At 36.3% G+C, this 27,978-nt stretch overlaps 1 protein-coding gene across 7 annotated transcripts in view; it reads left to right on the plus strand.

Moving 5' to 3' along the window:
• Positions 1–27,978, plus strand: part of CDKAL1 (CDKAL1 threonylcarbamoyladenosine tRNA methylthiotransferase) — a 689,286-nt gene that overhangs the window by 190,102 nt on the left and 471,206 nt on the right. For all 7 annotated transcript variants that reach the window (XM_077143630.1, XM_077143634.1, XM_077143633.1 and 4 more), the window contains one exon: positions 3,206–3,254. In XM_077143630.1, coding sequence (XP_076999745.1) covers positions 3,206–3,254 — 49 coding nt within the window. The remainder of the gene's footprint in view (positions 1–3,205; positions 3,255–27,978) is intronic.

Raw genomic sequence — 27,978 nt, forward strand, 5'->3', positions numbered from 1 at the left:
TCATCCTCTCCTTATTTCTCTACATTGCTGCTTTGAGCTATTATATCTCCAGATGCCCAGGAAAGCGTTTTCATTTTGGCTCCATTATTGAACTCTTTCATGCTTTACTCTGTTTATTCTGTCTTCTGTTCTCAACTGATATCTTGAACCTTCACCACCTTCACTGGAAAATTTGACAAACTCTTCCTTATGGTACTCCATGTCTCTGTTATCCTGGGCAATCTGGATGTCCATATTTAATGTCCTACCAATACTCTAATCTCCCACTTTCTTTCTTATCAACTCCCATGGTTATCACTTTCATCCTGCTGCAGCAACCTGTTGTCATGACCAGATCTAGGACCTTGTTTCTCTTAAAACAAACAAAAAAACCTAAATGTCCATCTGCATTGTAATTGTAACCTCCTGTCTACTTTGTTTTTTTCTTTCCTCCACTTTCTCTTTTTCTCTCCTTTTCTCCGCTTCTTCTTTCCTTTATCCCTTTCTTTCTTAATTGTCCCTCCCCCTTACCATCAGCCTCTTAATTCTCCTTTCTGACTCTACTTCTTTCCCTAACCCACCTATTCTCCAAGCTTTGTCTTGCATAGCTAGCTTTATTTTCTTCATTTTGTCCCAGTCCATCCTTCCTTGGAAGACAAATCTTTCAGTGTGTTTCCTTGTCTTTTTGAACCATTCTAGTGCATATGAGAGGCTCAGTAAATGATGAATGAGTGAGTGTATAAATGTTGGGACAAACAAGCTTTAGATAAATCCATTTATCTAAATGTTTGGCCTTGGGGAAAAAAAATCACAGCTATATAGGGAGTCACTGGTATAAATTCATGGTCTGTAATCCCAGCTGGTATTTCAGTACTGTCTGGCAATTTTCATGTATCCCTAGTCCTCACTCTGTTAGAAACTTGTATTCTCTTCTTATTTCATTTTTGCCTTCTTACTCAGAGCAATTGAACCTGCCTACTTACATCACTGAGAAAATTGAGGTCAACAAGTGGGAACCTTGCTGAGCACCCTCTTCGACTTCTACAGGAGTTCTAGCATCTTTCCATTCTTTCCTCCCACCTTGAGTCAGAAGAAGACAACCTGACCTGTTTACCTCCTGGGCTTGTCTTTACACTGTTTGGAATCGTATTCTTCCAAACTCCTGAAGGACCTTTCTTCAATAATTTCCTCGTCTTCAACTTTTCTTTCTTTATTGCCTTTCTACCCCTCAGCATGTAAACTGCAAAAAAAGAATAGTTGCACTAACCTAAAACAAAACACACATCTATTAAATTTCTTCTAGCTACCTACCAGGAGTCCTCTTCCTCCTTCCCTTTTGAAAGAGTAATCTGTTAGTTGTCACCATTTTCTTATTTATGGCTCATTGCTACTAAACTCACTGATTTCCCTAGATTAAGTGACCCTCTTATTGTTAAATCAAGCATTCCCATTTTTATCTTTGTTGTTGTCTCTGTAGAATTTGACACTGCTATCCCCTCCCGTCTCTTTGAACTCTCTGCTGTCCTATCTTTTATGATCACCTTCTACATTCTGTAAGGAGTCCCCATGGGCTCTCTTAATGAAACCAGAACCTAATGATTCCTTGTGGAAGTAGTGGGTGCATCTCCAGATAGGTAGGTTTTTGGGGGGAACTAAAGCTCTAACAACTGTTCTCTGAGACTTACTTTGTTTCTGATAATTTCTTAGTAATTATTGCTGCTATATCAGCATGCTGAGCCAATTGATCAGAAGCAAGGTGGGATATGTTCCCCCTTTTAATATTTGGTTCAAATATGCTCTCACAAATCTTCCCTTGTTTCTGGTAAGATACCTTAGCCAAAGGAATATGTTTTGAAACGTTGCTGTTGCATTTTTAGTATATTCATTAAAAATGCTCTTTTGTCACAATTGAGTAAATTGCAGGATTGTTGTGTGATAGTGGAAGGTTAGAAATAACCTCAAGATCATCATTAGGGGAATGAATGAATCCATACAGGAGATAGTAGATAACTATTAAAAAGATTGGAGCAGGCTAATATGTACTGACAATGTATAGGGAAAAAATCAAGTGGCAGATCTATTAAATATATTATCTCTATATATTATCTATCTCCAATTTTTGTAAAAATGGCAGTACAGAGCTATATGTCTATATTTAGCAATGAAATGTCTTGGTATGTACACATTAAGCCATTATGAATGATTTCATCTGCATGGGAATGGAGGAGTAAGGATATTATGGGTTACCTTGACTATTTTCATTTTATATTTCTATTTAGTTGGAATATTTTCAGTGAATGTGTATTCCTTTTCTAATAAAACAATGATGATTTGAGAAATTTTAAAGAACACCAACTTTTGACCTATTCTTACTTGACTTCATTTCTTCCTTTAACTTTTTGGACCATGTTCTTTGCTTTTTGCATTTTTCCTTCTTAACTCTGGCCACTCGAACTTTATTCTAGTCAGTGGACTCTTCATATCTTAATCTGTTTATCCCTCATGAATTGCTTTTGGTTCCCTGGGAAGCATTCTGAATCTCCGTTTGATTTTATTACCTTCCCCCTGTATTCCCTAGGCACCATGGGGAACCTCTCATAATCATTCTTTTCTAGGGCAGGAGTTGTGTTATTTGACTTTGTGTTCATAGAACTGAGAACAGTTCCCAATATACTGTAGAAGTTCATTAAAAGGGTTTTGAATATTAAAATACTAAAATGTAGAATTTGGGGGTGGATCTCCTTAATACCAGTATGTCCTTTGTGTAGGTTGTTATTTTATGTGATTTTTCTTGAAGTTTTATGTGGAGTGTCTTTTTTTTTTTTTTACACGGGCAGGTGCTGGAAATCAAACTCCGGTCTCTGGCATGGCAGGCGAGAATTCTGCCACTGAGCCACCATCACACTGCCCTGTGTGGAGTGTTTTAAGGAAACAAGTTAAAATTTTAAGATGTTGAGTTTATATTGACAGACTATCCTAATACAACTTCAGGCAATTTATTTAAATGGGACATGATATCAGTTATCATCAAATGATCAATTATCATTATTGTAACATAAAACATTAGTATAGAATATTTTTAATATCTCAAAATGAATTAAATAAAGATAACCTGAATTTATATGCTTGGAAAATGTGTAACTTTGATTAAAGCTAAAGGATAAGCACAAATTAATTTTCTTTTTCTTATAAATTGCTTGTCTTACAGTTTGTTTTCTTTTTTTAGGTTCAACAGATAGATCGTGTGGTAGAAGTTGTAGAGGAAACAATTAAAGGTAATTGTTGAAAGTGAAATAAGTAGGTATATCTATTTTCTGTATTTCTTGCCATTCAATTTTTTCAGTGTTTTTATTAAAGCTGTTATCTTAGATAAAAAATCATAAAACTTTGTTCTTGGTGTCATATGTTGATGATAATATAGAAGGCAGGCTACTATATGTATGTGTGTGTGTGTGATTTGTTTGGTCATAGTATGTTTTTGTGTTTGTTTGTTTTCTTTTTGTTATTCTTTTTTTGCATGGGCAGGCACCGGGAATGGAACCCGGGTTTCCAGCCCAGAAGGCAAGAATTCTGCCACTGAGCCACCGTTGCCCACCCCCATAGTATGTTTTTTAAAATCTTATTTTTGTTATTGTGTAAAAATGGATTTAATTGGAATCTCAGATCAGGAAGACAGAAGTTAATCAATTTTATAATAAGAAAATATATCTGCACATTTTTTATCATTTAGTTGCACTTTTCTTTTTTATAAGTCTTTTTAAAGTAGCATTCCATTTTAAAACCTTTTTAAGGTGTCATTTTGCAGTTACACTAGAAAGCAGAATTAGATTCTGATTATTTCATTAGCCAATGTTATTTAAAACAGAAGTCGCTGACGAATAAACCCTCCTGAATTCTTTTGTTTAATTTATTTATAGGTGATTTCTCCTGTATTAGATTAGGACAGATAAACTAATAATATGATATCATAATATTAAATGTAATGATTATAAGGTCTTTTTTTTTTTTTACATGGGCAGGTACCGGGAAATGAACCCAGGACCTCTGGCATCACAGGCAGGCATTCTTGCCTGCTGAGCCACCATGGCCCTTACTTAAAATTTTGACAGTTTTGTTTATAGATGAGCAGTTTGTATTTTTAAGATAATCAAATAGACTACTTCAGTCCAACTGACATTTTTAACTCTTGACTGTTCTAGCTAGCTTGTATTTACTACCTTCACAGGCTTTTTTTCATTAATTTTTGAATCTTTTCTTTAATATTAGGGTTTGATCACAGAACGTGAGAATGAAACCATAACTTAATCATAGTGTTGTGAAGTGGGTATAAATACTTTCCTTGTTTGCATATGAGGAAGTTGAGAGACAAGAGCATATTGTCCAGAATGTGGCAGAGTTAGGATTTGAATCTAGGAGTCCGGCTCCAAAGTTCATAGTCTCAACTTCGACGCTTCCATTTACACTCTCCTGTGACTTCTGTATTCCCTCCTAATTGAGAGATACTACTTTGAAGGTTGTTTATTGAACTTCTTGCACTTCAGGATGCTTGAGGGTCCTGTTGCCTTTTTAATCTTTTGTCTTTAGCACCAGGAACATATTGGCCACTCTCATTTTTTTATTAATGGTAATAGTGTCAATCAGGGTTCTTCAGAGAAATAGAACCAATAGCATATGTAGGGTGTACATGTATGTATTTACATGATTTATTTTAAGGAATTAGCTCATGTGATTGTGGGAGTGATCAGTTGAATATGGAAGGGTCGGCCAACAGCTGGAAACTCAAGCAGGAATTTATGTTCCAGTCCTAAGGAAACCTCAATTTTTATTCTTAAGGCCTTCAGCTGATTGGTTGGGGCCCACCCACATTATTGAGGGTGATCCCCTTTAGTTAAAAATGAACTGATTGTTGATGTTAACTACATCTACAAAATACCTTCACAGCAACATCTAAATTGGTGTTTAAGTAAGTGGGTACTACAACTTAACCAGGTTGGCATATAATATTACGATCACAGTAAAAAAATAGTATGCTCAGGAGGCTGCCAGATGGCTAGCAGAGACATAAATTCCATAGGAAATCATAGTAAGCTTGTAACTCCCAGGCTAGGTAATTAGGGATGGCTTCTCACTGAGGCATTTGCACTTGAGTGGATTTATTGGAAGGACTGCATTGGATTTATTATGAGAGTCTACAGGCAGACTAGGTGAACTTGATGGGGGTGTTCACTGACAGGTCTGGTTTAAGGGTGGGAAGGCTGATGAATTAAGTCTTAGTAATACCATAAGAAAATTGTAGAGGTAGAAGAGGTGCAGATGAAGAAACTGAACTCTGTCAGGTTTAAGTGACTTGTTTGAAATGTCTTGCTTGATGGAGAACTGGGCCTGGCAGTGAACTTCGGCCCTTACTTTCTAACTCTACTGCCAGCACTTCATTTAGATAGTACACATTAGTGAAATAATGTAGACTTGGGAACATTTAATGTCAGTTGCTTGTTTTATAGTAAGTTGTCTTTCTGAGGCTCAGTTTTCTCCATTTAGAATGGAGAAGATTTAATGAATAAAATTTTGGGGGTACCTATAACATACCAAGGGGTCAATTTATGTTAATGTTTACCTCTTACTCCCTCTTACTACCTGGACTGCTGGAATAATCTAAGTGACTTTTGCCATTAGTGACTCTTTCGTTCTGACTATATATATATATACGTGTTATTTGCAGTTAGCTTCATGTTCATCTTAGGGTCCTGCAGAGAGCTAAATAACTTTTGTTTGCCCTTACTGATGCACTCTCCACCCATCTTCACCTTTCTCCTCCTTTGTCTTCGTCCGTAGAGTCTGACCTGTATGGATTGCATCAGTAAGATCTTTGTCATCCGGCTTCCAGTTGGATTGGGCCCTTGGGAGGTACCAGCTGGAGATTGGAGCATGAGATGAGAGTGGTTTAGAGTGTTTCTTCTCTTCTCTCACTCCTCCCTGTCCCCTTGTCTGGCTGCTTCTCTGACCTGAGGGCCACAGCGTTCCTCTCTTTCTCCAGGTTCCGGTGATGCTCTGCCTTTTGGCTTTTCAGGCAGAGGGTTGGAGATAGCTGCCCAGTATTGCTAGCCTTCGGATATTGCACTGACTCTTGTTGGTTTCCTTAACCCTGACCACGCCTTCATGAATAATCCTCTTATTGAAATCTCTTCGGGTGTGCAGGGCACCATCTGCTTTGCTGGAACCTCAATTGATAAATACTCTGTGGTGAAAAAAGGATCTTTTTTGAAGGGCTAGATTGAATACAGCTTCGCAAGAGGATTTTGTCATAGCTGTCTTATTTCCACATTTATTCCCTACTGGGCTCTCTTCATATTACTTCCTTGAAGAGAATTTGGGTATAGAGCCTGTGCCACAGTCTGTTTGCATTTTCTTATTACTGCTTATGTTATGCCAAGTAATGTTTAAAAAATGTATTAAGCAAATCGATTCTGAAAATATTTAATCAACATAAAAGCTGTGCACCTTGTTTCATTTGTATTTGTCTTGGTTGTAACAGAGTGGGAAATTTGAATTTTTCCTGAATGAATCTCTACTATTTCAAGAGTGGCCTGAAAGTTCTATCTGTTTATAGCATTTGTCTTAGAAGAAATCAGATTATACTGAGTTTAGGATTTTCTTCTGTCATCTTGATAGTTTAACGAGATATGGAAGTGAGTCTAAGGGAAGAAATACAGTATTTAAAGGATACACTTATTATTATTTTTTTTAATAAAGAAAAGGTATTTATGTAGGGCAGTGCAATGGTGACTCAGAGGCAGAATTCTTGCCTGCCTTGCTGGAGACCCGGGTTCAATTCCTGGAGGCTGCCCATGCCAAAAAAAAAGAATGTATGTAGATAAATTCATGTCTATATGTATATTGTCTTGGCTTATATGGTTATTAAAAACATTTTTGGAGAGGTATAAAATGTCTGAAGGGACTTTGAAACAAGTGCCCATGAAGTACTCTAAACAAAAAAAAAAACATCTTTAATGAGAAAACCACCTTGTCTTTTTAAAAGATATTCTAACAGGGCAATTTATTACAAATAATTGCAAGTAAATTTTATCTATTGAAATTAGAAAAATGTCTTTACCATTAAGTTACGTTTCTTTCCCAGTCAACCTCTCTTAAATAGAGGCCTCTGTTATTATTATTTTTAATGTTTGCTGATATTTAATTCAGTCTAATTCCAAATTATTCAAGTGTTGGTAATTCAGGTCTTTCCCAATAAGGTGTAAGCTGCAAATTTAATTGATTTTCTGTTTCCTCTAACTTCTCAGTAATTGACGTGATTTGGGTTGGACTGACTTAAATTTTCAGTGTATTTCATCAAGCAGTTTTCTTACTAAACACATTGCTCTTAATCTTTACTTGGAACGTTTGGTATTTATTTAGAACATACACTTTATAAATTGAGAGTGGAAGGCAGGACTATATGAAATGCAATTTTATCAGTGTTAATGAGTGAATAACTGCCCCCATTAAGTCCAGTGCAGATTTATTTGAGAATGCTTTCCAAAATTAGTAAGTGACTGAGTTTGGTTATGTAGCACCGTGTACCTGGGACAGTGTTGGATCTCAAAGGCACAATGCATTTTTTTTTATTAATTAAACAAAATTAACTAACACAACATTTAGAAATCATTCCATTCTACATATGCAATCAGTAATTCTTAATATCATCACATAGATATATGATCATCATTTCTTAGTACATATGCATCGATTTAGAAAAAGAAATAGCAAGACAACAGAAAAAGAAATAAAATGATAATATAGAGAAAAAATAAAAATAAAAATAAAAAATACAAAAATATATAAGAAAAAAACTATAGCTCAGATGCAGCTTCATTCAGTGTTTTAACATAATTACATTACAATTAGATAGTATTGTGCTGTCCATTTTTTTTTATAAATCATACCATTCTACATATGCAATCAGTAATTCTTAACATCATCAGATAGATGCATGATCATCGTTTCTTAGTACATTTGCATCGGTTTAGAAGAACTAGCAATATAACCGACAAAGATATAGAATGTTAATATAGAGAAAAAAAATAAAAGTAATAATAGTAAGAACAAAACAAAACAAAACAAAACCCTATAGATCGGATGCAGCTTCATTCAGTGTTTTAACATGATTACTTTACAATTAGGTATTATTGTGCTGTCCATTTTTGAGTTTTTGTATCTAGTCCTATTGCACAGTCTGTATCCCATCAGCTCCAATTACCCATTATCTTACCCTGTTTCTAACTCCTGCTGAACTCTGTTACCAATGACATATTCCAAGTTTATTCTCGAGTGTCGATTCACATCATTGGGACCATACAGTATTTGTCTTTTAGTTTTTGGCTAGACTCACTCAGCATAATGTTCTCTAGGTCCATCCGTGTTATTACATGCTTCATAAATTTATCCTGCCTTAAAGCTGCATAATATTCCATCGTATGTATATACCACAGTTTGTTTAGCCACTCGTCTGTTGATGGACATTTTGGTTGTTTCCATCTCTTTGCAATTGTAAATAACGCTGCTATAAACATTGGTGTGCAAATGTCCGTTTGAGTTTTTGCCCTTAATTCCTTTGAGTAGATTCCCAGCAATGGTATTGCTGGGTCGTATGGCAATTCTATATTCAGCTTTTTGAGGAACCGCCAAACTGCCTTCCACAGTGGTTGCACCCTTTGACATTCCCACCAACGGTGGATAAGTGTGCCTCTTTCTCCGTATCCTCTCCAGCACTTGTCATTTTCTGTTTTGTTGATAATGGCCATTCTGGTGGGTGTGAGATGATATCTCATTGTGGTTTTGATTTGCATTTCTCTAATGGCCAGGGACATTGAGCATCTCGTCATGTGCCTTTTGACCATTTGTATTTCCTCCTCTGAGAGGTGTCTGTTCAAGTCTTTTTCCCATTTTGTAATTGGGTTGGCTGTCTTTTTGTTGTTGAGTTGAATAATCTCATTATAAATTCTGGATACTAGACCTTTATCTGATATGTCATTTCCAAATATTGATTCCCATTGTGTAGGCTGTCTTTCTACTTTCTTGATGAAATTCTTTGATGCACAAAAGTGTTTAATTTTGAGGAGTTCCCATTTATTTATTTCCTTCTTCAGTGCTCTTGCTTTAGGTTTAAGGTCCATAAAACTGCCTCCAATTGTAAGATTCATAAGATATCTCCCTACATTTTCCTCTAACTGTTTTATGGTCTTAGACCTAATGTTTAGATCTTTGATCCATTTTGAGTTAACTTTTGTGTAGGGTGTGAGATATGGGTCTTCTTTCATTCTTTTGCATATGGATATCCAGTTCTCTAGGCACCATTTATTGAAGAGACTGTTCTGTCCCAGGTGAGTTGGCTTGACTGCCTTATCAAAGATCAAATGTCCATAGATGAGAGGGTCTATATCTGAGCACTCTATTCGATTCCATTGGTCGATATCTATCTTTATGCCAATACCATGCTGTTTTGACCACTGTGGCTTCATAATATGCCTTAAAGTCAGGCAGCGCGAGACCTCCAGCTTCGTTTTTTTTCCTCAAGATGTTTTTAGCAATTCGGGGCACCCTGCCCTTCCAGATAAATTTGCTTATTGGTTTTTCTGTTTCTGAAAAATAAGTTGTTGGGATTTTGATTGGTATTGCATTGAATCTGTAAATCAATTTAGGTAGGATTGACATCTTAACTATATTTAGTCTTCCAATCCATGAACACGGTATGCCCTTCCATCTATTTAGGTCTTCTGTGATTTCTTTTAGCAGTTTTTTGTAGTTTTCTTTATATAGGTTTTTTTGTCTCTTTAGTTAAATTTATTCCTAGGTATTTTATTCTTTTAGTTGCGATTGTAAATGGGATTCGTTTCTTGATTTCCCCCTCAGCTTGTTCATTGCTAGTGTATAGAAATGCTGCAGATTTTTGAATGTTGATCTTGTAACCTGCTACTTTGCTGTATTCATTTATTAGCTCTAGTAGTTTTGTTGTGGATTTTTCCGGGTTTTCGTCGTATAGTATCATATCGTCTGCAAACAGTGATAGTTTTACTTCTTCCTTTCCAATTTTGATGCCTTGTATTTCTTTTTCTTGTCTAATTGCTCTGGCTAGAACCTCCAGCACAATGTTGAATAATAGTGGTGATAGTGGACATCCTTTTCTTGTTCCTGATCTTAGAGGGAAAGTTTTCAATTTTTCCCCATTGAGGATGATATTAGCTGTGGGTTTTTCATATATTCCCTCTATCATTTTAAGGAAGTTCCCTTGTATTCCTATCCTTTGAAGTGTTTTCAACAGGAAAGGATGTTGAATCTTGTCAAATGCCTTCTCTGCATCAGTTGAGATGATCATGTGATTTTTCTGCTTTGATTTGTTGATATGGTGTATTACATTAATTGATTTTCTTATGTTGAACCATCCTTGCATACCTGGGATGAATCCTACTTGGTCATGATGTATAATTCTTTTAATGTGTTGTTGGATGCGATTTGCTAGAATTTTATTGAGGATTTTTGCATCTATATTCATTAGAGAGATTGGCCTGTAGTTTTCTTTTTTTGTAATATCTTTGCCTGGTTTTGGTATGAGGGTGATGTTGGCTTCATAGAATGAATTAGGTAGTTTTCCCTCTGCTTCTATTTTTTGAAGAGTTTGAGGAGAGTTGGTACTAATTCTTTCTGGAATGTTTGATAGAATTCAGATGTGAAGCCGTCTGGTCCTGGACTTTTCTTTTTAGGAAGCTTTTGAATGACTGATTCAATTTCTTTATTTGTGATTGGTTTGTTGAGGTCATCTATGTCTTTTTGAGTCAAAGTTGATTGTTCATGTCTTTCCCGGAACCCGTCCATTTCCTCTAAATTGTTGTATTTATTAGCATAGAGTAGTTCATAGTATCCTGTTATTACCTCCTTTATTTCTGTGAGGTCAGTAGTTATGTCTCCTCTTCCATTTCTGATCTTATTTATTTGCATCCTCTCTCTTCTTCTTTTTGTCAATCTGCTAAGGGCCCATCAATCTTATTGATTTTCTCATAGAACCAACTTCTGGTCTTATTGATTTTCTCTATTGTTTTCATGTTTTCAATTTCATTTATTTCTGCTCTAATCTTTGTTATTTCTTTCCTTTTGCTTGCTTTGGAATTAGTTTGCTGTTCTTTCTCCAGTTCTTCCAAGTGGACAGTTAATTCCTGCATTTTTGCCTTTTCTTCTTTTCTGATATAGGCATTTAGGGCAATAAATTTCCCTCTTAGTACTGCCTTTGCTGCGTCCCATAAGTTTTGATATGTTGTGTTTTCATTTTCATTCGCCTCGAGGTATTTACTAATTTCTCTAGCAATTTCTTCTTTGACCCACTCGTTGTTTAGGAGTGTGTTGTTGAGCCTCCACGTATTTGTGAATTTTCTGACACTCCGCCTATTATTGATTTCCAACTTCATTCCTTTATGATCCGAGAAAGTGTTGTGTATGATTTCAATCTTTTTAAATTTGTTAAGACTTGCTTTGTGACCCAGCATATGGTCTATCTTTGAGAATGATCCATGAGCACTTGAGAAAAAGGTGTATCCTGCTGTTGTGGTATGTAATGTCCTATAAATGTCTGTTAAGTCTAGCTCATTTATAGTAATATTCAGATTCTCTATTTCTTTATTGATCCTCTGTCTAGATGTTCTGTCCATTGATGAGAGTGGGGAATTGAAGTCTCCAACTATTATGGTAGATGTGTCTATTTCCCTTTTCAGTGTTTGCAGTGTATTCCTCACATATTTTGGGGCATTCTGGTTCGGTGCGTAAATATTTATGATTGTTATGTCTTCTTGTTTAATTGTTCCTTTTATTAGTATATAGTGTCCTTCTTTGTCTCTTTTAACTGCTTTACATTTGAAGTCTAATTTGTTGGATATTAGTGTAGCCACTCCTGCTCTTTTCTGGTTGTTATTTGCATGAAATATCTTTTCCCAACCTTTCACCTTCAACCTATGTTTATCTTTGGGTCTAAGATGTGTTTCCTGTAGACAGCATATAGAAGGATCCTGTTTTTCAATGCATTCTGCCAATCTATGTCTTTTGATTGGGGAATTCAGTCCATTGACATTTTGTGTTATTACTGTTTGGATAATATTTTCCTCTAACATTTTGCCTTTTGTATTATATATATCATATCTGATTTTCCTTCTTTCTACACTCTTCTCCATACCTCTCTCTTCTGTCTTTTTGTATCTGACTCTAGTGCTCCCTTTAGTATTTCTTGCAGAGCTGGTCTCTTGGTCACAAATTCTCTCAGTGACTTTTTGTCTGAGAATGTTTTAATTTCTCCCTCATTTTTGAAGGATAATTTTGCTGGATATAGGAGTCTTGGTTGGCAGTTTTTCTCTTTTAGTAATTTAAATATATCATCCCACTGTCTTCTAGCTTCTATGGTTTCTGCTGAGAAATCTACAGTTAGTCTTATTGGGTTTCCCTTGTATGTGATGGATTGTTTTTCTCTTGCTGCTTTAAAGATCCTCTCTTTCTCTTTGACCTCTGACATTCTAACTAGTAAGTGTCTTGGAGAACGCCTATTTGGGTCTATTCTCTTTGGGGTGTGCTGCACTTCTTGGATCTGTAATTTTAGGTCTTTCATAAGAGTTGGGAAATTTTCAGTGATAATTTCTTCCATTAGTTTTTCTCCTCCTTTTCCCTTCTCTTCTCCTTCTGGGACACCCACAACACGTATATTTGTGCGGTTCATATTGTCCTTGAGTTCCCTGATACCCTGTTCAAATTTTTCCATTCTTTTCCCGATAGTTTCTGTTTGTTTTTGGAATTCAGATGTTCCATCCTCCAAATCACTAATTCTATCTTCTGTCTCTTTCAATCTATCATTGTAGGTATCCATTGTTTTTTCCTTTTTTTCTACTTTATCCTTCACTTCCATAAGTTCTGTGATTTGTTTTTTCAGTTTTTCTATTTCTTCTTTATGTTCAGCCTATGTCTTCTTCATGTCCTCCCTCAATTTATCGATTTCATTTTTGAAGAGGTTTTCCATTTCTGTTCGTATATTCAGCATTAGTTGTCTCAGCTCTTGTATCTCATTTTTTACTATTGGTTTGTTCCTTTGACTGGGCCATATTCTCAATCTTCTGAGCGTGGACAGTTATCTTCTGCTGCTGGCGTCTGGGCATTTAGTCAGATTTCCCTGGGTGTCGGACCCAACAAGGTTGTAAGATTTTTCTGTGAAATCTCTGGGTTCTGTTTTTCTTATCCTTCCCAGTAGGTGGCGCTCGTGGCACACGTTTGTCTGTGGGTCCCACCAGTAAAATGTGCTGTGGTTCCTTTAACTTTGGAAAACTTTCACCGTCCGGGAGGTTCGCTAGCCGAAGCGGCTTGGAAGAGTGCCAGCCGGCCTGGGGTCCGAACGCGGGGAGGGTCGCTGGCCACTGCAGCCCGGGAAAGCGCCCGTCCGAATTTCCTAGTTGGCCCGGGGCGCCAAGCGTGGCGGGAGGGCGCCAGCCACAGCGGCCCGCCCGGGAGAGTGCACGTTCCCGGGGAGTCACGGGTTTGGAAGGGCCCCCCCCCCCCATCACCGTTCTCCTCGGCCTGGGGATTTCCGATCCAATTCTCTCAGTTGGTCCGGGGGGCTGCGCGTGGTGTGGGCGCCAGCCGCCGCGGTTTGAGGGGACTGCCTGTCCAATTCTCCCAGCCGGCCCGGAGAGGGGGAAGGGAGTGACTCCGGCCGCTTGCCGCCCCACCTGGTGAAGCCTGCGCCCCTCGGCGATCTCACCAGAGCGGGTTCTCTCAGCCAGCCAGTGGTTCCAGGATGGGGTACGCTGTCTTTTTTATCTCTGTCGTGGCTTTGGGAGCTGTTCTGTATCATTTCTACTCCCCTAGTAGCTGTCCTGGAGGAGAAACTAAGATCCGCGCGTCTTAGTAAGCCGCCATCTTCTCCGGAACGCACAATGCATTTTTAATATTTGCTTTTCTATAAAATAATTTTGGTTTGTCAATATATGCTTTGAAAGCACGCTTTTATGTATCTTTCCATTATGTGTAATCTCTGGTACAGTTCTGTAGTCTGAATATAGTGGGGAAAGTTGTGCATTGGTGTTTCATATTAAGAATTACTTTCTAATCTCGCTGGTCCAGTTAAATAGATGAGCATGTTTATCTTCTAGTAACTTGCAGGAGTCAGGGATTTATTGTCATTAGTTTTTTCAACAAGACTTTTTTTTTTTTTAAGTTTGTGTTCGTGTTAATATGTGGTTATGGTTTAGTAACCACTGCTTTTTTGGCACTTCCTTAAATGCAGTCAATTTATCTCCTTTCCCACCTTCTTTTCTTTCCCTCCCCTCTTTCAGTTCCTCCATATTAACAATAGGATTTTAGCTTTATTTATTTGTCCTCTGTACTTCTATGTACGTATCTCTAGAGTGAACTTTATTTATTACATCTCTCCTAGGTAGCATTTTTGCAATCATAATATTTTAAAAAGTAAGAGTAGACTAATTTCTTTTTGGTACCAAGAGCAAAATTTTACCAAGAGCATTTTAGTTGTTTTTCCATAGGACTTTTAGTTGATTTTTAGGTATTTATTCTAAACTTTGGTTTGGAATAATAGCTGAAAAGGACTGTCTATTAGGAGGAACAACCAGTCATGTCTTGCCTGCATTTTTATGACTTTGCAACTTTGGTAGTCAATTTATCAGTTCTCTTCCCAGCCCCACACATCCTGAGAAGTAGCATGATTATTTATCTATTACAAAGTATGCAATTTTTTAAAAACATTGTGAATGGTATGTGCACTATTTTTTTTTTAATGTAAATGGTTTTAGACTTTAAGTTTTTAATATTTTTCATCCATTGAGGCTTTTAAAATTGGCGTGAATGCCTAAACTTGTCTCCAGGTGGATCCTGCTGCTTTATGATGACTTCAGAATTGTTTTATATGCTTTTGGTGTATCTTAATTTAGGTATACTGCTTTAGTTTGTTCATTACTTACTGTTCATCTTTTCAAAGATAGATATTCTTATAGTTGAAACTCCTTTCTCATCATTGGAATTTACTTATATGAAGACTTGGGTATTTCATTCACCTCTGATTTCTTCATTCCAGGGTTGGAGGGAGGGTACACAGTGTACAGCAGTTCAAGGTGATGATTTTATTGTTGTTTTCACATAGCATATTGTTATAAAGCTTCACTGGTTTGATTCTTGAAAACAAGGAAAGGAAATTACTTTAGGTTTGAAACTCTCAGCTTCCCATGACCCTGTTATTAGTCCTGTCGACCTGTCTGGTAAAGTAGCTCCAAACATTCCTTGTTCAAATATTAACAAAGGCTTAACCTGCTGTTAAGTTGGGCTCACCTATTAAGTCTTGTGAATCTTGGTGGTGTCTTGGCAGATTGTATGAAGATGAGACTATCAAATTTTCTACAAATACATTATTGTGGTGTAGACTTTTGTGAGAAAGAGTTTATGTTTGAGCATACTTTTTTTTGTATGGATAGACAGGGGAGCATACTTCTTTTGAAGTCTGAATATTTTTCGTTTTCATTCAGGTGTTTGCTGTTCTATAATAGTTCCTGAATCCCCGGGTTCTAATTTCTGTATCATATTTTTTCCCTATTTAATAAATAATGTAAAGCATCAGAACAAGAAATAATTTATTTTATACCTAAAATTTTATGTAGTTTACTCTAGTGGAGGTGGATAAGGTAAAAAAGATCAAGTAGAGCAATTAAATAGTGTTTTGAAGCTGTCAGAAAACATGCCCATATTTAAAAACATAAAAAAGAATTTGTAAAATGCTCTTCCTTTATTATAACTAACTTTTAAGAGAGTTGATACTTAGCACACTGTTTTTATTGTCTGCATTTATCTTATATCTGCTTTATTTTGTATCCGGAGAGATTATATTCTTCATTTAGAAAATCAACTATTTTTTATTATTAAAATGTAATGAGAATAAATGGCATTCTTCAGTTCAAGAAAATGATACTAGCATCTTCCTTATATTTGTCAGATGGGGTGAGTAGATTAATTGTGGTATTTTCAGTTTTGGTTTGACTGTTCTTATACCATAGTAAATTTTATTATATTGACAATTCTCTAATATTTTATTTCTGTGTTCTGTAAAGATAGAAATATAAAATGGAATCCACATCATATTAGAGATGTAGTATATAAAACCTTGATAGGAAAATAAAATATGTAAAAATCATGGTCATCTTTGGAAAAAAAAGAAACTAAAGATTTTATTATCCTTTATGTCATTTATTTTAGCAAAACCAAGTGGGGTAAAAAAAGGCAGGATAAAGTAACTTGACAACTCAGATGAGGGTAGGCAAGAAATTTAAATCAGATTTTCTTAAAAATTTTGTTTGACAATTAAAATAATTTACTTGGACCACTGGAGATAGTTATATTTTAGGGTGGTGCTGTGGGTCTTTCCTTAGGAAATGTAATTCTTAGTGTTTGACATAGGGCAAAAATGTGGAATTGATTTTAACATTTTGTATCTAATGTATGCAGATTGACTTATCATTTAAAAGTTCATCCTGTGACACACTAAAAAGTATATAGCAGATATGTAGCAATTACTTTGGAAGCTAAGAGAATAAATATCAATTTCGTTTACTTAGTGTGAGGAGGGAAATGCTTTATTTACAGAATTTTCAGTTAGGGTATCAACTGTGGATGGATTTTTTTTGCGTGTGTGTGCGTGTGTGGATGGATTTTAAGTAGATGTTAATCTCAAGACCATTGTTTTATAACAACGTATACATTTTTTGAATAATAAAGGAATAATAATTGAAATGTCTTTATAAAAGAGGCTTCAGCACATTAGATCTTCGGTGTAACTCTGAAAGTTGAAGTGCATCATTTCTTTCGGTTACAATGTAAAGTCTGCTGCTGTGCTAGGTAAGAGTCCTGGTTAAGAATTTGAAGGTCTGTGCTGAAATACTTGATTCTGCTATGAACAGTGGCATCTTCAGCAATCCACATGACCTCACTGGGTCTTGGTTTTTTGTGTTGTAAATTGTACGACTTCAGCTCTGATATTATAGCAGTGTATGAGTCTGTGCTATAAAATTGAGTTTCAGAGTCTGTTATTATGAGATGTTGACAATTTTAACAAATAACCTCTAGTCAAATTTATTTAATGTGACTAGCCTTCTTCTCTCATCCCCATCTCCACATGCCAGATTTTACTTTTTCTTTCATCATGCTTTTCTACTTAATGGACAGAGATGTTTGTGGTGGGAATACCGTACATTTTTCTTTCTTGTATCTGTATGTTCTCCCCAAAGAGGATCTTGCATAAAGTACAGTCATTTGGCTCTCTTGCCTTTACTCCATTCGATTATACTGAGATTCCGGGTGACATTAGGCAGCATACTTCCCAGTATGGCTCAAGAGCTTTATGCTCCTTTGAAGCAACTTTGGTTTCTACCTAGGGGGCATTTCTTTTCAGGATTTTGAGGCAGACGGTCTTGGTTTCAGTGACTGGGATTGCTGGGCAAGAAAAGTAATTTAGGACATTTACTATAAGGTGACAAATATCACCTGGCAGTTGTTGTCTAAGGGTATTTGTTGGGAGAGGGACCCCTGGCCAGGGAGAGCATATGGCAGTGTGGTTTCTCTGACCTGGGAGAGCCGGGGGTTGGGGATGGTGCCATCTGAATCCTCCCTTGAATTCTTTGCCATTGTGAGACTGCCTTATAACTGGCCCAGCTGTCCTGAGTGGAGGAATAGCCATGGTTCTCAGCCTAGCTGTGTTAGGCGCACTTGCTTAGACATACCCACTCTCATATGCAGTTCTTTGCACACTAACTGTGCCTTCTTTCCCTTCCCTCATATTCAAGAAAGTATATCAGAATAGGAGTGATTTAATAGGGATGACCTTGAATCCATTTTAATTTACATATTTTTAAAAACTCATTCACAAATTTGATTATCATTATCTCTGCAATTATTTGTGACCTGTTTCATACTCACTCCCCACCCCCCACCCCACCAGACCTTTTAAAATAAATGGGAGCTGATTTTAACTTCAGGTTTTTGGAAGTTTTGAAAATCTCCTTGCTTTCTTGCTTTTGGGAGAGACAAATGTTGCCATTAGCACGGTAGGTCTTTTGGTAAGATTACAATAGCATTAATTACAATAGCAACTGTAATTAACTTCCATATAGCTGTTTGTAGCTTACCCTTTTCACATGCATTAATTCATTTATACTCCACAGGAAGCCAGGCATTACTGATTATGCAGCCAGGCAGCAGTGTAACTGTAATTTGCAACCAAATCCTCTGATTCCAAATCCCATGTTCTTTCCATCCTGTCAAGCTGCTTACATTGAAAGAAGGGAAATGAGACCCATTTATTATTTCCTTTCCTTATAACTATTGTTTAGGGTCACTGCTCACCTCTTTCTAGTTCTCTTTCATATCCTCTCTCACATATTTTGTTTCTTCACATTTCTCGTTTCCCCCTTGATCTCTTTTCCCCGTTTTCCTTCCTTTTAGTTTTACTAGCCATTTTATTTTGTGCCAACATAAAAACATTTTTTGTAAGGATTTAATAAAGATATGTTTCATTTATTATTTTTTTAAAATCTGGATCCAATATTTTAGTCTTGCCTTGCTGCAAAGGTGCTTAAATTAGGAAATGAGTGAGTTAAAAAATATATTTTATTTAGTTAATAAAATATATATTAGCTCTTTATTAGTTGCTTAGCGTTAAAAAATATATTTTTTAACGCTAAGCAGCTAATAAAAAGCTAATCTAACCAGTGAAAAAGCTTAATGAAGAGGGGTGCATCGGTGGTTCAGTGGTAGAATGCTTGCCTGCCATGCAGGAAACCTGAGTTTAATTCCTGTCCTGTGCCCCACCCACCCCAGTCCACTCCCCAGTCTCCCACCCCCCCCACCCTCCAAAATAAAAATCCTAGTGAAGACATTCTACAGTGTAAACCAGTTGGGTGTGTTTTGAAGGATAATTTGTGGGGTTTTAATGTGAAGCATACTTTTGTTTTTACTATCAATGGTTAGGTCAAGATACTAATATATATTTTCTTAAATATGACCTATGTCCTAAATCCTAGTTAAGTATTTAGGTTCAGGTAAGTATTGCAGCTGTACCCAAATTAGTTTTTTTTTTTTTAAACATGATGGTAACATGTATACAGCACAAAATTTTCCATCCAAATTACTTTCAACTGTACAGTTATATTTTTGAATTACCTTCACAATGTTTTTGCAACCATAACCAACAATGCCCATTACCAAAACTTTTCCATCATTCCAAACAGAAACTATGAACCTTTCAAGAATTAACACCACCCCTGTCCCCCAACTGCCCCAACCTGTGGTGGTCTCTAAGTTACTGTGTTTATGAATTTGCATAGTCTAGTAATTTCATATAAATGAAATCATACAGTATCTGCCCTTTTGTGTCGGCTTATTTCACTGAATATGATGTCTTGAATGTTTGAGAACTTCATTTTTTTTTTGAGGCTAATATTCCATTGTAGGTATATATACATATTCTGTTTCTGTTCATCTGTTGATGGACAGTTGGGTTGCTTCTGTCTTTTAGCTGTTGTGATAATGTCATTATTAACAGTGGTACACCAATACCTATTTGGGCCTCTGCTTTTAGTTCTGTAGGGTACATACATAGATGTAGGATTGCTGGGAGATATGGTAATTCTATATTTAACTTTTTGAGACTCCACCAAACTGTTTTTCACAGTGGCTGAACAGTTATACATTTCTACCAACAATGTACGAGAGTTCCTATTTTTCTGCATCTTCTCCAACACTTATTTTCTTATTCTTTTTTTTTTTTCTTTAAATGCTAGCCATTCAGTGGGTATGAGATGGATTTGATTTCCATTTCCCCAGTCGTTAATAATGTTGAGCATCTTTTCATGTGCTGGTTGACCATTTGTTTATCTTCTTTGGAGAAATGTCTACTTCATCCTATATCCAATTTTTAATTGAGTTGTTTGTCTTTCTGTTGTTGAATTGTAGGAGTTGTTTTTATTTTCTGGATAATAAACCCTTATGAGTTATATGCTTTCCAAATATTTTTTCCTAGTCTGTAGGTTGTTTTTCACTTTCTTGATAATACCCTTTGCGTAAAAGTTTTTAATTTTGATAAGTCCCATTTGTCTATTTTTTTTCTTTGGTGATTCATACTTTTGGTGTAAAGTCTAACAATTTATTACCTATTACAAGGTCCTGAAGATATTTCCCTATGTTTTCTTCTAAGAGTTTCATAACTTTACCTTTTATATTTTGGTTGTTGATCAATTTTTTAGTTAATTTTTTTCTGTTTTCTTTAAGAAAACAAACAATACACTTAGAACCACTGAAAATGGATATCTTAGTTAACTTAATCATAGGCATATTTAAATAAAGTATCCATACAATCATTGTAAAAACCTATTTGCACATTAAGTTTCATAAACCAATTTAAAATTGAGACAGCAAGGGAGAAAATCTACAAATTCAGATAGCAGACTTCTTAAATTCTAAGTATTAAGCACTAACTTAGATACCATTCGATCAGCTGTCAAAACTGTATGTACTCAAAATATCAAGTAAAAAGTTCTTACAAATATCGGCATTGCTATAGTAATGACCTGTGTTAGTAAATATTTTCCTGACTTCAGGAAAATATGGTGATAAAAATAGTTTTACAATTAGCATACATTTTTAGTTAATTTTTGTATATGGTGTAAGTTAGGAACCATTTTCATTCTTTTGCATGTGGATATCCAGATTTCCTAGCACTGTTTAAGAGTCTATTCTTTCCCCATTGAATGGACTTGACACCCTAGTTAAAAATCATTTAGCTGCAAATTGTGTGGCTTATTTCTACTCTCTCAGTTCTCTTCCATTGGTCTATATGTCTGTCCCTATACCAGCCCCACACTATTTTGGTTATTGCAGCTTTTGAAAGTTTGAAATCAGAAAGTGTGAGTCCTCCAAATTTGATGATCTTTTTCAAGATGGTTTTGGCTGTTTGGGCTCCCTTCCATATGAATTTTATTTTTGGATTTTCCATTTTGGCCAAGAAGGCTGGAATTTTTATTATTTTTTTTTTACATGGGCAGGCACCGGGAATCGAACCAGGGTCCTCTGGCATCACAGGCAAGCATTCCTGCCTGCTGAGCCACTGTGGCCTGAAGGCTGGAATTTTGATTGAGATTATATTGCATTTGTAAATCACTTTGGGTGGTATTGACATTTTAATTTTATTGTCTTCTAATCCATGAACACAGAATGCCTTTCTGTTTGTTTATGTATGCTTTTATTTATTTCAGGAATGTTTGAAAGTATTTTGATGTACCTAAGTTTCAGTCTTTAACATATCATAGCCATTAATTGTCATTTCTTAAAATTAAATTTTAAAAATAATGTTTGACTCGTTTTAAAATTGGAACTAAGAATATAATTTCCACCTCATATCTAAATTTAGGAGCATTTTTATTTTTTAAGATATGGTATTTGACAGTAGGGCTCCTTCATGCCAAGTAGTAATAAATCATTTCAGTGAAATCTGAATTTAACAGTAGGCTCTTAACTAGATTGATTTTAAGAGATGGGAAGGAACAACATTCATTTAGAAGATACATAGATGGGGCAACTCTTAGGTTTCCCTATTTGCCATCTACCTTCTGTCATACTTTATGGTGACTGAAGTTGAATAATGGGAGACGACTTGACATTTTCATTCATGGTTTAAAGCAGACGTTGAGCTTTAATCTTTAAAAGTTAAATGTGGCTTAGATGTTCCTTATGTCTCATATTTTGCTGTTCTCATTTTCTAGCAACTTCAGTGCCATCTATTTTAAGGTCTGTTATCTCTGCTTTCCTGCTCTAGTATGGTAACTTTGCAATATAGGTTTGGGCATGAGAAATGGTTATGTTCCACTTTGCTGCTGTGGATTCTTTACATATTGAAACAGAAGCATTCACAGCTTTATTGCCATAAAAATTAAGGCCTTGGAGCTATTGAACCCATTTAGAATTCAGCAGAGCCTATCACAGTAAGACAGCCAGTGATCTGAGGAGTTCTTTTAAGGTTCAGTGCTGATAGTAGGTTACTAGAACTGCTTTGACTTTTGAGTCTTTGGAAGTACGCTTGATTTCGACCATGAAAAATAAATTGACACCACACAAATCTCCTCTCACTGCATTAAAAAAACACATCAGCTTGCAAAAGATGTAATTAAAGTGTAAAATTAAATGCTTATGTTAATCTGCCCCCAGAAGGTATCTTCTTTTAGAGTAAGAGGACAATTTGTTTAAGTGGATTATTTGTTATATATATCCTTTGTTTAATTGTAACAAAGTTAAAATAAACATTATTAATTGTACCAGAAACACTGTACAAATGAAAGAAGAATTGCCTGGGAATGTTTATTTCCAACAAAGGTTTTCATCTTTCCATGTTTTCACCCATAGTTCCTGTAGTAAAGATATCAATTTCATATTGTGATAAGATATAGAAACTTTTTTGCAATAGGATTGTTGACATTCAATAACATTTTAAGGGAAATATGCCTGTTAAAGAGCAACTATGCTCAACTTTTTAGAGATTTAATAAACTGTGTACTATGATCTTACCTTAGCCTCTGCCATATAAAGTGTTGGAGATCCATGCTCTGTTAGACTCTGGAAATGTGTAAAGGTAACACCAATATCTAAATAGACTCTCTTTTACTTGCACTTTGAGTTTTGTCTTTTTGGACAGTTGATTCTTAACAATTTTTTAGGTGTCATTGTGCTATTTAATAATTAAATTCTTCGTACTTGCTGAAAGAGGAGAAATTGTCTAAGCAACTAAAAATTGGAGCTCTTGAAATTTCAAGATCCTGTTTTTGAGTCAATTCTGGTATTATATGCAAAGTTTTTCTACTGGAGTTGTGATGAAGCTGCTTCTTTCATTTACCCCAACTTCTTTATTTTCCTTACTTCCTTTAAAATTAAAGTAATTCAAAAGGGTTGGTCACATTTTAGTGTGTATACCAAGGGGATGGTTTGTTGCTGAAGAAGGTGCTTCCAGATGAGGAATATGATGAGGCATGCAATGAAAACAAACTTTTGGTTACACGTTTATTTTTCTTTGCAGATAAGTGGTTTTAAATTTTGTAGAAAAGCGGATTAAATTGCATGTCCCTCTCCAATATTTCCAGTAATATTCAGTGAGAATTGATGTCTGTAATTCATATAGTCTTTTCTTTCCCCCCATGTTCTCCTGTCCCCTGCCCTCTGCCCTCAGCGTCATGTTGAATTGCTTTAATAGGAAGTTTTTCAGTAGGCCAACCCAGAACTTAGGGTTCAGATAGGTGTTTAGGATGTATATTTAACAGAACTCAATTTGTGTGAAGTGAGAGCAGATAGCAAGAGAGAAAGAAAACTTTGCATGAGCCTTCTGTGGTAGTGATGAGGTGAGGTCATCACATATTAAGGAAATGATAAAAGACCTTTAAAATTAGGTGGAATGCATAAAGTATTGCTAGAAAGTCTGGCTCCTTATAGAGCCTGTAGAAGAAAAGGACAAAGACCAAAAAAAAAAAAAAAAAAAGACCCAAGTTGCCATATAGTTGGTATTTCTGTAATTTGGAATGATATTCTAAGGCTAATTTGTACAGCATTTTAGCCACTGAGAATGAAAGAGGGAACAATTGCTTTGTGCCCAGGAACATTATTTGGTTAATAAATGTTTTGTTTTTGTCATATTTCTGTCACTTAGTTAATATGTGTTCTTATGTTCCAGGGGGTTATGTCTTCTGTATTTGTGAGTGGCCATTATACTTGGCTTCATGACAGGTTGGGCTTTCTAGTAGATTGAGGTTGAATGTTTCCACTCTGCTCTTATATTCAAAGCACTTACCCTGGTGGGATTTAGAGAAGTATTTTTGCTCTTGAAGATGTATAGATAACATTGTACATGATTCAGTTGGTATAGCAATTGCTGTACAAAACATGCCTCAGTTTTTGTTCACATAGGTTTAGATTTTTTTTTTTTTAATTAGAGAAGTTCTGGGTTTGTAGAACAATCCTTCATAAATGCAGGATTCCCATAAACCATCCCACCACCAACACCTTGCATTGGTATGGAACATTTGTTACAATTGATTATAGCACTCATTGGTAATTGTACTTTTTTTTTTTTTTAACAATAGTTACCTTTGTTACAATTGATGACAGGTTATTAAAATAATACTAATAACTCTATCCATAGTTTACTTTAGGTATATTTTTACCCATATCCCACCCTATTATTAGCTTGTATATTAGCTGGGGTTCTCTGGAGAAACCGAATCAACAGGAGATGTTTGTAAATATAAAATTTATTAAAATGTCTCATGTGCAGATGTAGAGTCTAAGGTCTTTAGGGTAGGCTGTGAGCTGGCAGCTCCAATGAGGGTCTGCAGCAAACTCTCAAGACTGGCTGATGGAAGTGGGGAGAATGATTGTTTCTTCTGAATCCTCTTTAAATGCCTTCTGATGATTAGATTAAGCATCACTCATTGCAGGAGACACTCCCCTTAGCTGATTGCAAATTCAGTCACTTGTAGAAGCAGCCAACTTGGTCATGATTTAAGTCCATGAAATGTCCTCATAGCAACAGACAAGCCAGCGCTTGCCCAACCAAACAACCAAGCGTCACCACCTGGCCAAGGTGACAGATAAACCTGACTATGAAACCTTGTATTATTGTCATACAGTTATGACAATTCATGAAAGAACATTCTTATACTTGTACTATTAGCTTCAGTCCGTGCCTACAGCAGGGTTCACTGTTATATAGATCCATGCTTTGTCTTCTAACTTTTCTTCTAGTAACATAAGCAATCCAAAACTTCCCCTTTCAACACATTCACATATATAATTCAACATAAAGTTATTAACACTTACAATAATGTACTACCATCACCACCATCCATTTCCAAACCTTTACGATCTAAGTAGAAATTCTGTACAAGTTAAGCATCAATTCCTTATTCTCTAGCCCCAGTCTATCCCTTGATAACCTAAATTGTAAATACTGAGTGTATGAGTTTCTCTTTATAAGTAGTTCCTATCTTTTTGTATCTGGCTTATTTTACTTTGTATAATGTCCTCAAGGTTCATCCTTGTTATTGTATGCATTAGGACTCCATTCCTTTTTACAGCTGACTACTATTCCATCATATGTATATATCACAATTTGTTTTTCCATTCATCACATGATGGATATTTGGGTTGCTTCCCTCTTTGGCAATTATGAATAATGCTGCTATGAACATCTGGTGCAAATGTCTGTTTGCATCACTGCTTTCAGGGTATATACCTAGAAGCTGGACTGCTGGCTCATAATGGCAGTTCTGTACTTTGCTTCCTGAGGAACCACCAAACTGTCTTCCACAGTGGCTGCACCATTTATAGTCCCACCAGCGCTGAATGAGTGGGAATTTCTCTACATCTTCTCTAACACTTGTAGTTTTCTGTTTTCTTAATAGTGGTCATTCTAGTAGGTGTGAAATAACATCTCATTGTGGTTTTGATTTGCATTTTTCTAATAGCTAGTGATATTTAGAGTATCTTTTCATGTGCCTTTTAGCCATTTGTGTTTCCTCTTTGGAGAAAAGACTTGTAGATTTTTTGGAACCTTCTGTATTAGGATCATGTAATCTGCAAATAGTTCTACAGCAATTCAATTTCACCTCTCTCACCCCCCCCCCCTTTTTTTTTCTCTGTGTGAGGCTTGTCTGCCTCTGGTTTCTTCCCCTTTAGCGTATCCTTTCCTAGGGAGCCAGAAGGGATCAGTCCTGGAAGGTGGGTCACTGCAGAAAAATCTGTTTTGCATTAGGTGATCCAGCCAACAGAAACTGGAATGAATGAGTGCACATCTTGCCAGCCATAGTTCTACTGTGCTCTGTTTCTTCCCCATCCCCACCCCCACCCTGGGGGCCCTTTTTATGCAACCTTTCTCAGTGGCTTGTGTTCAGTCCTGGGTCTCTGTGGACTTGGTTCCCAGTGCCTGGATGTGTGTGGGGTTGTAACTGGCTGCTGTGAGGGTCGCTACGAGGTATCTCCCGGGTGGGGGCGGGAAGGATCTGGCTGCTGCCTCTGAGCCATCCCCAGGCTGCATGAGCCAAGTGAGGGAGAGGAAAGTGAACTTCCTGGTCTGGAATGGTAGTTTCCTAAGTGATATTTTTCTTTTAATTTGAGTCAGCTTTTCTGGAGTCCTTCTCCAGCCTCTTCTGTCTTCCAGAATTCTAAGCAACCGTAATTCATCTTTTTATTTGCTGAAGTTCGGTGCGGGTGTTTTGACGGATGTCTTACATTACCATACTAATGATAAAACCTGTTCAGATAGGGTTTTCTTTATTATGAATTCAGAAATATGCGGACAAACAGTGTGTTACATAAGTTATAATTAATATAACAGATATATAATATGTTATTTTAAAACTAGCTGATAAAATGGTTTAGTAACATACTGTAGTAGATTAGATCAGATGGAAAAAACAGCATGGAATCAGGTTTTTATAGCTGATTTATAAATAATTGCTGTATGCCTTAAGGCTTAAAGTTGCACTTGGTTTTAACAGTGTTGAATTTTATGTGACACTTCTAAGTAACAACTTAGATGCTTATTAAAGATGATTAATAAACCCACTGAGACATGTTTGGTCATTATTTAGAAAAGAGTAAATGTGGCTTTATGTTTAAAATGGAAGTGATAAAAGATTTTGGAAACATGTTTCACTGTGCCCCATTCTACATATGAAGCAATCTTCCTTTTTTCATCCTTGTATTAAAATCTCATATCTCTATTTTAATCATGGTACATTTTTTTTCACCATCTCAGTGGTCTCATGTTATAATGAGTTGATCTTGTCACACTGAGCCTCATTCTTCCCATCTGTTCCCACGAGCACTCTCTCGTTAAGTTTCTTATTACACAGATTTGAAATGATGTTGAAAACTGTTATTTTCACTCTTAAAAAAAAAAAAACTCTCGTCCTGATTTCTTTCCTCCCTTTCCCTTCATTCCAGTCATAAAGAGTGATGAAATTCACAGTAGTCACAAAATAAATCAGTGCAAAGTGAGCATCCATTCTTTTCCAACACAGTGGTAGGCATCAGTGGCAAAATAGAAGCAAACCCAGAAGCAGTGTATGAGTGTGTAATTGAGCTCCTTTCTTCATGGTCCCTTCCTAAGTATAACATATCCATTTTTAGGATAAATTTGCTCCAAGAATTTCTTTTTTACCTTTTATATCTTTACTCCCTCAGCATGTTTCTCTGGTCCCATATCTTTGTTCCCTCTTTTTTTCTTTCCAAAGATATGCCTTTTGAAAGACATCTCTAAGTTCAAGTCTTTAGTCTGTTAAATTTCTTGTTGTGTTGATGGAACAGTATTAATAACTATATAAAATAAGTAATTCCAAGTGTCATGGTTAGGGACAGGTGTCAACTTGGCCTGGATGGTCAGGGACTTGGAAAGACCATAATTGGAAAATTGGTGACAAAGAGGTCTGGAGAAGAAGTATGTGGATAGATCTTTCTGAGTGGGCTAAAAACATGAAGATATTTGTGTCCCATGTGAATGCACACCAGAGGGTGACTTCAGCAGAGGAAGATTTTAATAATCAAGTGGATAAGATGACCCGTTCTATGGATACCAGTCAGCCTCTTTCCCCAGCAACTCCTGTTATTGCCCAATGGGCTCATGAACAAAGTGGTCATGGTGGTAGGGATGGAGGTTATGCATGGGCTCAGCAACATGGACTTCCACTCACCAAGGCTGACCTGGCTACAGCCACTGCTGAGTGCCCAATCTGCCAGCAGCAGAGACCCACACTCAGCCCCCGATATGGCACCATTCCCCGAGGTGACCAGCCAGCTACATGGTGGCAGGTTGATTACATTGGACCACTCCCTTCATGGAAGGGGCAGCGATTTGTTCTAACTGGAATAGACACATACTCTGGATATGGG

This window comes from Tamandua tetradactyla, chromosome 25, assembly GCF_023851605.1.
Source record: "Tamandua tetradactyla isolate mTamTet1 chromosome 25, mTamTet1.pri, whole genome shotgun sequence".
Lineage (NCBI taxonomy): Eukaryota > Metazoa > Chordata > Mammalia > Pilosa > Myrmecophagidae > Tamandua > Tamandua tetradactyla.